Source organism: Beta vulgaris, chromosome 9 (genome assembly GCF_026745355.1).
Source record: "Beta vulgaris subsp. vulgaris cultivar EL10 chromosome 9, EL10.2, whole genome shotgun sequence".
NCBI classification, from domain to species: domain Eukaryota; kingdom Viridiplantae; phylum Streptophyta; class Magnoliopsida; order Caryophyllales; family Amaranthaceae; genus Beta; species Beta vulgaris.
Genome location: NC_079210.1, coordinates 52,187,332 through 52,200,134, shown reverse-complemented (window position 1 = coordinate 52,200,134; position 12,803 = coordinate 52,187,332). Strand labels below are relative to the sequence as shown.

Genomic DNA, 12,803 nt, shown 5'->3' with positions numbered 1-12,803 from the left:
GCTCTTTTCACTTACTTATAATTCAGTTGTATAATTCAGTTGCGATAGTTTATGAAGATTCCAAAGTTACATGAACTTCATCTAGGATATTATTATACTTCCTCTCTTTAGAAATAGTTGCGTCATTTTATGTTTTTATGTTTGCCGATGTATGGTTTCAAACATTAATAATATCTTCAATTATCAATAAGGAAAAAATTATAAATTAATATTAAAAAATATACATTGAGACGAATCTAACAAGATCTCATATAACTGTTTTTTTCTAAAATATAAATCACCAAAGATCCTATATATATGTACTTGGTGTAAAGATAAGTTCTATTACATTCCCTTCTAGCAATTCATATATCATGTATATCTTAACTAACACGGAATATCTCCTTAAAATAATGTTAGTATTTAGTAATCTTTTAGTTTCCTTGTCATTTTACGGAGATTAAACTATGTCTAGTTAATACGATGCATGATAGAAGTATGTGATTTGCTAAAAGGGATCTGATACAGGACCTATCTTTTAATTTGCACACTAGGTACATAGGATAGAAAAACAAAGACTATATATAGGTCATAATTCATTTTTTTTGAAATTAAAATTCATTCATAAAGGTCATTAATCATTATACATGGGCATCACAATATCTAAAGTTTAGATAATATGAGAAAAAAAATTAGAAACTATATATTGTTTGAAGATCATGATAACTAGATAAGTTGGAATGTATCCCCACAAATGTATTATTTTGATTCAATGAAAATGAAAGAAGAAATAAGAAGCCAAAATAATGCATACTAGCAGTGTCACTACTCACTACACTATTGTTTTAGGGCGAGCATAAAGAACCAAAACATTTTTCGAATTCTTTGGATCTAACCCACCTTCCATCACTTTAAAAGAAATACCCACTTTCCATTTATGTCACTATATGATCCATCATTTTCATGTTGTGCTGTGTGCTTGTGTCCCATTAAAATTATTGATGTAATTTAATACAATTATACTTCTTCTACATACTATTTTATATTTTTTGAGGGGAATAATGAAAGATATACAAATATATAACCCTACATTGGTTACTTGGTTAGGAATTTAGGAGTGCACGAAATGAATACTCCTTGTGATACGATATGCGCAGTACTTTCTTATTCAAGATACTCCAATAATCTTGATTAATTTAAACATCGGTTTTATTATTTCCGTTTCTTTTTATTATAATTATATATACATATCTATTATATGGTAAGCAGAGGTCGTTTGATGTTAAATTAGAGATTTGAACTCATATTAGCGGAATTGACTAGTCAATCCTCTAATTTCAGTGTTTGGTAAAAAAAGGTTTTAAGTTAGCTTATTGATCCCAAAAATCTCTTTTTAAAAAAGTTGGTGGAGGAGCTTTTTGACATTAGAGGTTTGGGAATGAGGGAATCGATTACATTTATAACCTAAAATTGTTGAAAATTACATTAACATGTCCTTATTGGTCATTTTTACACAATGATGTAGCAATTAGCTATAAACTACTTACCAAGCACCTTTATACAAACAGCTAATACATGCAGCTAGTCAAATCAACTATCAGCTACCAGACATCAGCTAATATAATTAGCAATCAGTTAACATTAGCTATTAACTAATACAAACAGCTAACATCCTAACAACTAGTTATAAAAACTACAATAACTACTACATCTTAGATCTTTATTTTTGTTGGCATCTATTAACTTTTTATTATTATGACTTAAAAAAATTTCTCCAATTTTCTAGCAATCTTATTTTTTTAATCCATATACAACAATTTTCCATAAAAATATACCCAATTTGTTGACTAGAGTATCTTTATATAAATCAACAAGTTGATCAAGAATGACAAAATTTAGCTGCTAATTAGAGCACACGTCAGATAAATCAAAACTACAAAAAAGGTGGCGAATAAATCTTTGCATCTGACATAAAATAAAAAATTCCATGTGACATTTAAATTTTCATATCTACATAATTGGTTCCATTTTTAAACTTTAGAAAAGTACTAATTTTCTAGCCAACTAACGTTAAATTTAAGCAGCATGAATTTGATCTTCACAGTTGAAGCAGTCGTGCTTCTCGCCTACCATCAAGCTATATATCTATATATAATTATTGTTCATTCAGATCTGGTTTAGTATAATATATCTATCAAATTGCAGATTTCTTATTCTAATATAATCATCTGATCTCAGCATTATGAAATTATTGAAGATCCATAATTTGATTCTTGGATACGTATATAAGACAATTGTATAAAGACAAAGAAAGATTCCACCCCTAAGATTCATGTTACGTATTCCATTTACTTAAATTAGTCAACGTTAAAACAAACCTAATTACAATAGGTTTCATCCTAAAATCAAATGACAGTCGAGCTCTTCAAATGACAGTCGAGCTCTTCAAATTTACGAAGTGACTTGTTTTCATATGTCGGTGAAAGAATTGATTCTTCAAACTTATAAAGGTTAATTGACTAAAACAACACGAACTATATATATAAAGGCTAGTTGTATATATTTGCTATGAGTTGTCCTTAATACTTAATAGAATTGACGAGATTCTCTAAATTTATTTTTAGGAAATAGATGTCTATTTTCTAAAATCAATAGTTGAGGAAGTATGAAAGAGAAAAAAAAAAGGTTTAATATTAGTTTTTCAATAGCTTAAGCTTTTTAATTTCAAGATTAAGGTAGGAAATATTTGAAATTTCTGAAATTAACGTGTTTATCTTTCCTAGTTCTTGAGAAACGGAAACAAAAGAGTGTAGGGTTACTCGGATATATAATTACTCCCTCCATCCCATAATATAAGTCTTGATTCTGATTTTATACAGGAATTAAGGTAAGTGGAATCTTGTTTTATTGGGATAAACAATTCATTTTTATTGGAAAATACTCACATTGTTTTTTTCTTTTAACAAAAAATAAAACTGAACATTTAATGTTGCATGGTATGGGGTAAAAGATTCCGTTTTGTCATTAATAATGATACATTGAAAGCTGAAATGATAAGAACAATTTAAAGATTAAACTATTTCGATGATGGTATTGTAAGCATAATTATTGATCGAAAATAAAAATAGATCTTACATTTTGAGACACCTTATAAAAAAACAGAACTTATATTATGAGACAGAAGGAGCATAAGCTATTGGTGTAATATGGCAATTAATTTACAACGGAAAACCAAATCAATTTTTGGGGTTGTATAAAGACCAAACGGTGATGTAACTAAACTCAATCGCATATTCTTGGAACCACCCCCACAAGACTTTACAAACGCTAATGGACATCAACACAATGTAGTAACTAGTAACCATTAGCACAACTGATTTTTCCTTTGACATCAGAAGCAAAACATATCCAGGTAATAGAGATTGAGAAACAAAACATTAATTTGACAAAAAGAAAGAAATAAAGAGATACCATCATTGATGTTGCTATAAATAGAAGCTAAAGCTTTAACGTGGATTATTTGGAATCAATAATAAGCTAAGAAATACAGGTGCACTTGAGCACAAAAAATTTGCTAAAAGCTTAGCAGCAAAGATGTGGAGGAGCTCGATTGACAATTACACAGAACACTCGTTCTCATACCAACCACTTTTCGCCCTCACACTGAGGGTTCCACTCTCACATTTCACTACTCTCTCCTATCTGTAGAACTTACTTGCCCAAAAAACAAACTGATACAAACCCAAAAAAACAAAAATGTCTTCTCTATGCTGCGTATGCGCACAAGCTATCGAATCCCATGTATTCGTGTTGTTGAATCTTGTACACCATGTTTGAGATGCCTACACCACCTGCAAAAAGGAAAACCAACTCAGGATTCAATGTCGAACGAAGGACATAGGGGTGTTTGGGAATTGACGGTTTTTCTTGACTAGTTTGACAATTAGCCGTTTATGTTAGACTAATTGGTTGGTTATAGACATGTTTGGTAAGATAAACTGTAGGTGTTGGTTGTATACGCAAATCAAAAGAAAAAGGCAAAAACTCATATCAGAAAACTAGTCAAACCAATTTTTGACTTTTGGCTGAAAATGGAGCTTTTTAGCTATGCAAATAATCAACAACGAAAGTCTTTTTTGGTTGTTTAACGTCGTCAGAAAGACCCCCAAAAATCATTTTCCAAGCACTTCCATAATATACTCTTCAACGAACATTTTATATATAATACTTACCAAGTGAAATGGCACTGACGAAAATAGTGAATGCCAAGATAAAGATGATTAGAGAGGCTCTTCCAATAATAGCAATCAATCTCCTCACAAGAATCTGCCCAACTAAGGCGGCAAACGTAGCAACAGCAACAAAGTAGGCCGCTGCAAGATCAAATAAGATGGTTGAGCAAAACACGACATTTAGGCAATTAGCCGGACTTTAAAAGGTGATTATAGATTTATAGGCCCAAGCTTACCATATGGCACAGGAAATCGTTTAAGGAGGTAGTATTCTACAACAGACATAGATGAAGAGAACATCATGGCAAAAGTTGCTGTAGCACTTGATACCTGTGATATAATCAAAATTTCAGTTAGTGCCATTTCGTGTACGTTTGTTTTATTTTGCAGTTGATTTAAGTACATGAAAAAAGCACTTCATACTTAATGAGTTTTTAGTATCTGACAGAAATGGTGAAAGAGACTGATAACTAAACCAAATATACCATCTATCTACCAAGTACTAATCGTCTCAATTAGGATGAGCAACCTCTAAATTTGTTGGCTAATATTTCAATGTCATGACATTGATTGATCGCCAACAATCCTCACAAAAGACACTTATTTCCAATTTCCACATCAAGCTGGGAGAATAAATGTTTTCCTTCCCCCCTCTTAACTCTGCATGACTTCATTTTGGGTTTATCAGTTTATATAAAAGCCAAAATAAATACTTTTAAGCAATTTATCTTTTTCTCCATCTCACACACAGTTAATCAGGAATGGTGATCAGAAAAAGAACATTTCCGCCATCAAAAATCTTAAAAAAAAAAATCATTCACTAAACAAAAAAATAGTACTTTTTTGGACTGTAGAGCAAGATTAAGGACCACTAATAACTAAACATCATCCAGTCATCAACATTAATTAAACAACCAAGAACGGGTACAATCTCTGAGCTGGTGGCGCGCATGCAACTAGACTCAAGAGTTCATATAGGACTTTGTGTTCCTACAATAGAAAAAATTATCATACCTAAACCCCCCTACATTTCCCTTTTCTCCTTTTCCTAGTGCAGATACACTGTACCCTCAATTATTGGCTATATTAATATTAACTACGCGTAATGCGGGACAAATCAGGGGTTGGTTGATCCACATCAAAGATAAGATAAGCAAAGCAAAGCCAACACATAATCTATATTCTATAGTAATCAAACATCCATGGCAGACTGACCTGAGGAGGGATGCCCAACTCCAAGAACAAAGGGCCTAAAATGAAACCACCACCAAGACCAAGTAGCCCTCCAACCATTCCAGCACTCATCCCAGTAAACAAGCAAAGAACTAGCTGGTACACTTTCCAGTTACCAGCGGCATCACCTCTGGAAGCAATCACTCTCTTCCCTGTGTACAACATATACGCCTCGTAACCAGACGCTCCGAGTGCGATAGGGATCTTCACAAATGGCGTAAAATTTATTAGTTTTGAAGATCACATTGCAGATAAAGTAAGATTTTAGACATAATTAAGGAGGATAGATACCTGTGCTAGGTTGGTTACCCAGAATAAAACAGTACAAGTAGTGGTATATTTCTGCAAGACAAAATTCAGTGTTATAGTGCATAAACTTGCTTAAGCTTAAGAGAGCGTAAGAAAGTTCAGAACAAACCTGAGCAATTTCGAGTCCTAGGATTGCAAACCAAACGGCAAACAGAATGCCCACTGATGGCCAGTGCACATTTTCTCTTATAGATACCTGATTTAATTGCACAACTATTTCATTAATAATCGCCTCGTCTAATATGTGGATGCTTTACAACTTTACAAAGTAGTAGTAGTACATTAATACCAATCTTACCTCTTCCTTTTTGTCAGGAACAGCAGGAAGAACTTTGTAATCACCACTATCACCTGATTACGCGAAAAGTTAATTATGTTAATTAAAGAATGTACAAATGATTCAATAATTAATATCAAAGTGAAAAGAATAAAGGTAGCTACCGTTTGATAAGCGTTGAGCAGTTTCCTGATAATATAGAGGTTCAGTGTTAGAAAAAGTTACAAAAAGGGCTAAAAATGAAAATTATAATGCAAAGAATCAGTAAAGTTAAGGACCTTAAACATGATAGTTTCTTTCTTCCAAGCATCTACACCCTTAAGGAATGCCTTTGTGGATGTAACTGCATATTAAAAGTGCTAGAATAAGTAGCTTTTAAGATCAGAATCAAATAAATTTTCAAGCACAAAAGTTTAATAACTTTACATACATAGAAAGAGAATAATGAGCAAAACTGTGATCATCCAGTCTGCAAAAATAACATTAAAGGCAACACCAATACTGATTCCAAGCACCAACACTGGTTGGAAGAGAAGTGCTAAATCATAGTCAATAACTGGCATGTCCATAGTTGGGTGCCTTTGCTTAAGGTTATAGTAAACAGTTGAAACTGCTGCACCCATAATCATACCTGAATAAAACAAAACAAAATCAACATTCAGAAACAATATTTCCACTAAAGAGCTTATAAAAATTGCTTCATTCAACTTGGCCTTTAAACTTAGTTTCTAAATATGGAGTTCTTTAGCATCAGAATTTTTGTAATACTGTCTCTGCTTATTGAACCTTAACTTAGACTTGAGGGTGATGATTAATCAAAACCCATAATCTAATTCCCCGGAGCCCGGTCATTGGACCGTCCGGTTACTGGGGAGAATCCAGATCCATGTTATCTGTAATACAAGGTACTAATTCGGACCGGACTAGACCAGATCAGACCAAACCAGATCAAATTGTTAATCCGAAATCCGGATAATATACAATAACTCAATAAAGGGCAGAAAAACCCTTGATAACATAAGAATTGAGTCAGAAGAATGTCAAATAATCCTTACACTTTGATATGGCTGTTGAAGATTTGGAATCAAACCCAATGATCAGGGTAAGCATAGGAACAAAGATACCACCCCCACCAACACCTCCAACACTACCAAATGAAGCTCCAAAGAATCCAATCAATGACCCCACAACAATTCTCCAATCAAATTCCAATTCCTGTTTTCAATCATAATTCCAACTCAAATCAATGATTAACTAAATTCAAAGATGAATCACTTGAGATTTCCAAATTGACTTATAAATCCAATAAAACAACATTTTAGATACAAGATAATGTTAAAACTTACCGGCCAAACATGTTCATAAGTGTTTTGACCACTTTGCCATAAGAAATTAATGGTCTTTCTCAACAAGCTGACCTCAATTTCTTCCATTTCAATCTCAGCTGATGCTACTTCTTTCAAAGTTTCCTCATTTGCTGAAACAAATACAAGTAAAAAACCCACCAAAATGGTGCTAAATAAAACTATATTCATCAACCCAGATTGACCCATCTCTGAAAAATTCACTCTTTTCAAACAATAAATTCAACCCAGATATAGAAATTGATTTCTTTGATCTTAAATCTAAAAAAAAAACAAAATTCTTTTTCCCTCTTTCTTGTTCCTGTCTAAACCCAGGAACTTGTACACTTGCTTTTTCTTCTCTTCACTCACGCATTTATACAAACACGTTGTAGTTGAAAACAAAAAAAATGACAAAGCAATAATAGTGAAATGCGATGACAAGTTGAAAGAGCAAAACAACAAAAACATAAATTTTATATGATCTAAAAACCACAAAATTATCAAAAGGTGGAGAATTTTTAGAGAAAAAAAAAAGGATTGAAATGACACGTTAAATAATGTCAAAACACGTTTCTTGAGAATGAAAATGGAGATTTCAATCTCTTTTGTAATTTCTCTTTCTATCACTCTTCTATGGTTTTCTGGGTTAAAGGGTGTTGTGTGGTTCCTGCCTTCTTCCCTATTTATGTCAATTTTTCAGTTGGGTCAATGTCCGCTCGCGCAAAATGATAAGTAGAGAAAGACAAGGACTAGCAAAATCAGGAGATTGAAATTTACCAAGAAATATTAATAAATCAATATATGAGTATAGTTTAAAATTATCAAATTTCCAAGTACTTTCTCATATCTTCCCCCACCACGGAAAAGTGTTTTTAAAAAACTAATTTATTACAAATAAGTATTAGTATTACATTGAAAAGAACAGTTTTTTCACCATATACCCCAAGTCCCCGATAAATTACGAAATTCACCATATACGCGCAATGTTTCAAATATTCACCATATATCCATGATTTTTCAAAATTCTTCACCAAATTCTCTTTTTGGTAACGGATATTAACTCGTTGTTAAAGTTATTTACAGTTTTGCCACTAAACTCTAACCCCTTAAACCCTAACACTAATCCTAACCCTTAATCCCCTAAACCCTAATTATAACGGCTGGGTTGGGGGATATGGAAAATCGAGGGGGCAGGGGGGATGCAGGAAATCGAGGAGTAGGGGTGGGGGGCTGGGCTGGCATGGGAGAAGAGGGGAGGGTTGCGACAGTGGAGGGGAGGGGGTGGAGGATTGAGTGGAGAATTGAGCTAGGGTGGAGGGGAGGGTTGGGGTGAGGCCTGAGGGTTGGGTTAGGATGGGGTAGGGAGGGTTAGGGTTTAGGGAGTTAGGGTGGCAAAATTGTAAATAACTCTACCGGGGACTTAACGTCCGTTACCAAAAAGGCATTTGTGAACAGTTTTGAAAAGTCAGGGTATATGTTAAATATCTGGAACATTGAGGGTATATAGCGAATTTCGTAATTTGTCAGGGGTATTTGGTGAAAAAACTGTTAAAGAAATAATTGTTTGTGAGAAAAAGACCTTATGTGTCTTCGGGCCTGTTCTGATTGACGTATTGAAAAATATTTTACGAAAAAGATGAAGTTTGTCCAAAAAAAAAATTCAACAAAAATAAGTTGAGTTTAACATTGATAAGTTAGATTAGCGAAAATAAGTTTAAATTAGGTAAAAAAAATTGAGTTAATTTGATTGCAAAAATAAGTTAAATTAGGGGGAAAAAGTATAGCAAATAAAAAGTTCAATAAGAACATATTTACTAAAAATAAGTTAAGTTTGACACTCAAAGAAAGTTTTGTTTATTAGCAAAAGAAAGTAAAACTAGCAAAAAAGATTAAGTTCAATAAATATAAATTAAATTTCATTACAAAAAATCACTTACTTGTTCCTTGTTTTTTGTGGCGGTCAAAAACCTTACTCTCTCAAAACTACTTAAATAAATCTCATATTTTAATACATAAAAAAACTCGAGTAGGGCGAATCAAATAGGGGAATTGAGCGGGCATGAGGATGAAAGTCATACCCGACCACCTAAGGTTATACCAGCCTCATACCATCCCCACCCCACCCATACCTATTAATATCCCTATCTCTACTCCTTGTCTTAGTATATGTTGCTATTGTAAATATAAAAAAAATAGAAAATGGAAAAAATACGTGGCTATATCTATCATGAGTTTCATTCCAACGGTAACTTCTTAGAAAACGTTTTCAAACAACCACCACTAAAACTACCTTAAAAATTAATTTATCAAACACCTCTTTTCACTTTTGATGGAATTTTGATCTGACCGAGTTCTTTAATATCTCGTTAAGTAGCTATGGTGGAATACGCCTTTAAAATTCTAATATCATTTTTATTCTAATAATTTCCTTTTCATTTTACATGCTACCACTATATTGACAATATCTTTGCTTATATCAAAGGTCACACACAACACTTGATTATATTAGATCACATTAACTTATTTATCCTAGAAAATATTAATATATAAGCCCATCTAGAGTAATATTTTGACATTTTTGAATAAAGTTGATGGAGTGATTACTCCTTATATTTACATATCATTTGAAGAAAGAAAATATGAGCAGCACAAATCAGCAAGAGTAAGTATGTGTGCATTTAATAAGAAAATGATTGGTCGTGTAGGTGAAAGTCAATTATTTCGATTAAATTAGACCGATAACATTTTCGTCGGGTACTAATTATTAGTGAAGGTTTTTTTAAAACAATTAATTGCTAATATCGTCACTAAATTTCATTATTTGGTTGTCCAAAAGTACCTGATGCACCTTAAAACTAATAATAAAGATTTGTCTAACCAGATCTATAATTAAACAAAACATGTAGAATATCTCATGAGGATTATTATTTTTACATAAAAATTAAGCTGGCACTGATCACATGTTATAATAATAAAATTAGTGAGATCCATATAATTTGTATCTTGCTATGTTAAATTTGATTTGGATCTCACACCTACTCCACGACAAAATAAAAGAAAAAAAATTAAGGGTGGGTGAATTGGTTATGACTCTTATATGTAACCTGGTTTAATTAATCTAATGGGTTTGCTAATTTCTTTTTCAGTAAAAATGCAGGTTTTTCAATGAATTTTAAATTATTTTGATATAACCAATAATTCGAAAATTCTTTAAATACAAATTATATGAACTTTTTTCATGTAACCAATATCAATATTCACCTTTTTTATACTTATTTTTGAAGTACAAGTTTCGATAACTATAAGTCTAACTCTATATTCTTGCAACAATTATAATTTTGAAATGTCTAATGCATTAAGTTGACAAATAATATCTTTAAAATTATGAAATTATGAAAAAAATAATATTTAGACACAACATATTAAAATGAATTGAACAAAATGGGAGAAGTATTATATATAAGTTACCTGATAAGAAATAGTTCATATAAGTAAATATAAGTTTTGATAAATAAGTTTTAATTACTTATAATAGATTGTTTTGATAAGTCAAATAACCGGTTACATAAACCTCTTTAGTGATTGAATTTTAATTAACAAATTTGCATTCTAGCTAATTTGTCTTTATCCTACCCACCCTTTATAGTTTCTCATTAATTATTGGCCAAGTACCTTATTCAATTTCTAAACGTAATAAAAATATTAAGTGATAATTGAATTTTTTCAACAAATTTCCAATCTAAGCTAATTTGTCTTATCATAACCACCCTTTCAATTTTTATTACTTATTGGCTAAATATCTTATTTGATCCTACAACTAATTTGGTTATACTTATACCTTTTTCGTTATAATTTGGTTACACTTATACTTCTATTTTAGAGTTGATCATTTTGGTCTGGCCCGACCCGTGTTTGAGCCGGGTTTTAGACATAATTTTTCGGCTCGATTTTTTTGCTTTGGACGGGCTTTGGACAAGCCAAAAACGACTTTTTTTAGTCTATATTTTAGCCCAGCCCGTTTTTGGCCCACAAAAGCCCGTTAATTTAGGTCCGAAATAGCGGGCTTTGGGTAAATTCGGCTCGAATTTATGTCCGGCCCGACAGGACCAATGGACAATTTTTTTTACCGCGATCCAATCCGGCCCATGATCACCTCCATTTTATTTGTTATAGTTACTCATCAAGATTCAAGTCCTCACGTGTCTGTGTAATCACGTATCACAATTTTTACAAATGATTGATTATTTTGCGTCCGCGTAAGAGCCATCAGTATCATTTTGCAAACAATTACTCAATAACATTAACTAGAGTAGTCTCGTCTAAGTCAGGACCATGAGAAAATCGTTTGAAATTGTGCAACTATATTGATATGTATTGCGTTCGATGTACCTAACTCAATCAGTAATCTAGTTATCTAGTAAACTAGTATTATAACTATGACTTTAGTATAAGCATGTGTGGATATCAAAACTTTAAACAACCAAGTTTGTAACACAGACATCCTATCCAACACATAATTTTTTTTAAATAATTTGCACCTAATGTCTTAATCAAGCAATATTTATCTAAAAACGTATATAATAAAAAAAAATACATCTTATAAAATTTGATACTAAGACCTCAAAGGTTATACACTATAATTAAATTACGAAACCAAGTAATATCTGGGGTTACATTTATAAAGTAAAATATTAATAAATAAATATTATAATTACTCGAAATATAGCCCTGCCCTAAAAACTAATTAATATATACTTCCTCCGTTTCTAAATAAGTGCAACATTTGCATAGTGTTTACTATTCACAGTTTAAACTTTAATTAGCTTTGGTGATTTACATTTTAGGAAAAACATAGTCATGTGGGATCTTGTTAGATTCGTCTGGATGTGAATTTTTTTAATATCAACTTTTTATAATTTTTACTTATTGATAATTGAAGATATTAATGGTTAAAATAATGCATTGGCAAACGTGAAAACAAGAAGTGTTGCACTTATTTAGAAACAGAGGAAGTATATTAAATCCAGTAGGTCAAGATTTAGGAATGGATTCAAAGATCGTGTACCAGATGACCTTAAAATAATAAAGTTTGCCTATATGGTAGTATTGATTAATCTCTATTATATAAGGGAAGGGGGGAGCTATGGTGTCCTCTTTTGAACTGACTATTTTGCCCCCCTTTTCTTTCTTAATTATAAAAAGAATCTCAAAATTAAAATTGAGACTCAAAAGTTATGGGCAAAAATTTAAATATTTGGATTTCAAAGATTTCACAACAAGATCCTATTACATACGTTGGCAATCTTTTTATGCATCTATACTTTTTTTGTATGGTAGTTTTACTAGTATAAGATCGAACCTAAACATTAGTCGTTTTCATCAGGTGCTTAATTAGACTAATAAGGAGTGATCAATTTACCTGGCCAC

At 31.9% G+C, this 12,803-nt stretch overlaps 1 protein-coding gene across 1 annotated transcript; it reads right to left on the bottom strand.

The window, feature by feature from the left end:
• Positions 1-3,435: 3,435 nt before the first annotated feature.
• Positions 3,436-8,068, bottom strand: LOC104904681 (hypothetical protein). The gene is made up of 12 exons (XM_010693029.4): positions 7,377-8,068; positions 7,086-7,245; positions 6,461-6,661; positions 6,309-6,373; positions 6,195-6,219; positions 6,052-6,104; positions 5,863-5,949; positions 5,736-5,786; positions 5,427-5,648; positions 4,448-4,541; positions 4,212-4,352; positions 3,436-3,830 (listed from the first exon to the last, which is right to left on the bottom strand). Exons 1-12 carry the CDS (start codon positions 7,581-7,583, stop codon positions 3,745-3,747), a joined length of 1,392 nt encoding a protein of 463 aa, XP_010691331.1. The 5' UTR covers positions 7,584-8,068; the 3' UTR covers positions 3,436-3,744.
• Between the last annotated feature and the right edge of the window lie 4,735 nt (positions 8,069-12,803).

Excerpts from the sequence above, each read along its gene's own strand:
- LOC104904681 (XM_010693029.4), bottom strand. The coding sequence starts at position 7,583 with ATGGGTCAATCTGGGTTGATGAATATAGTTTTATTTAGCACCATTTTG. Across the intron at positions 6,220-6,308 it reads AAGAAACTATCATGTTTAAG|GAAACTGCTCAACGCTTATC; the intron begins GTCCTTAACTTT and ends CTATATTATCAG. Across the intron at positions 5,950-6,051 it reads TTCCTGACAAAAAGGAAGAG|GTATCTATAAGAGAAAATGT; the intron begins GTAAGATTGGTA and ends CAATTAAATCAG.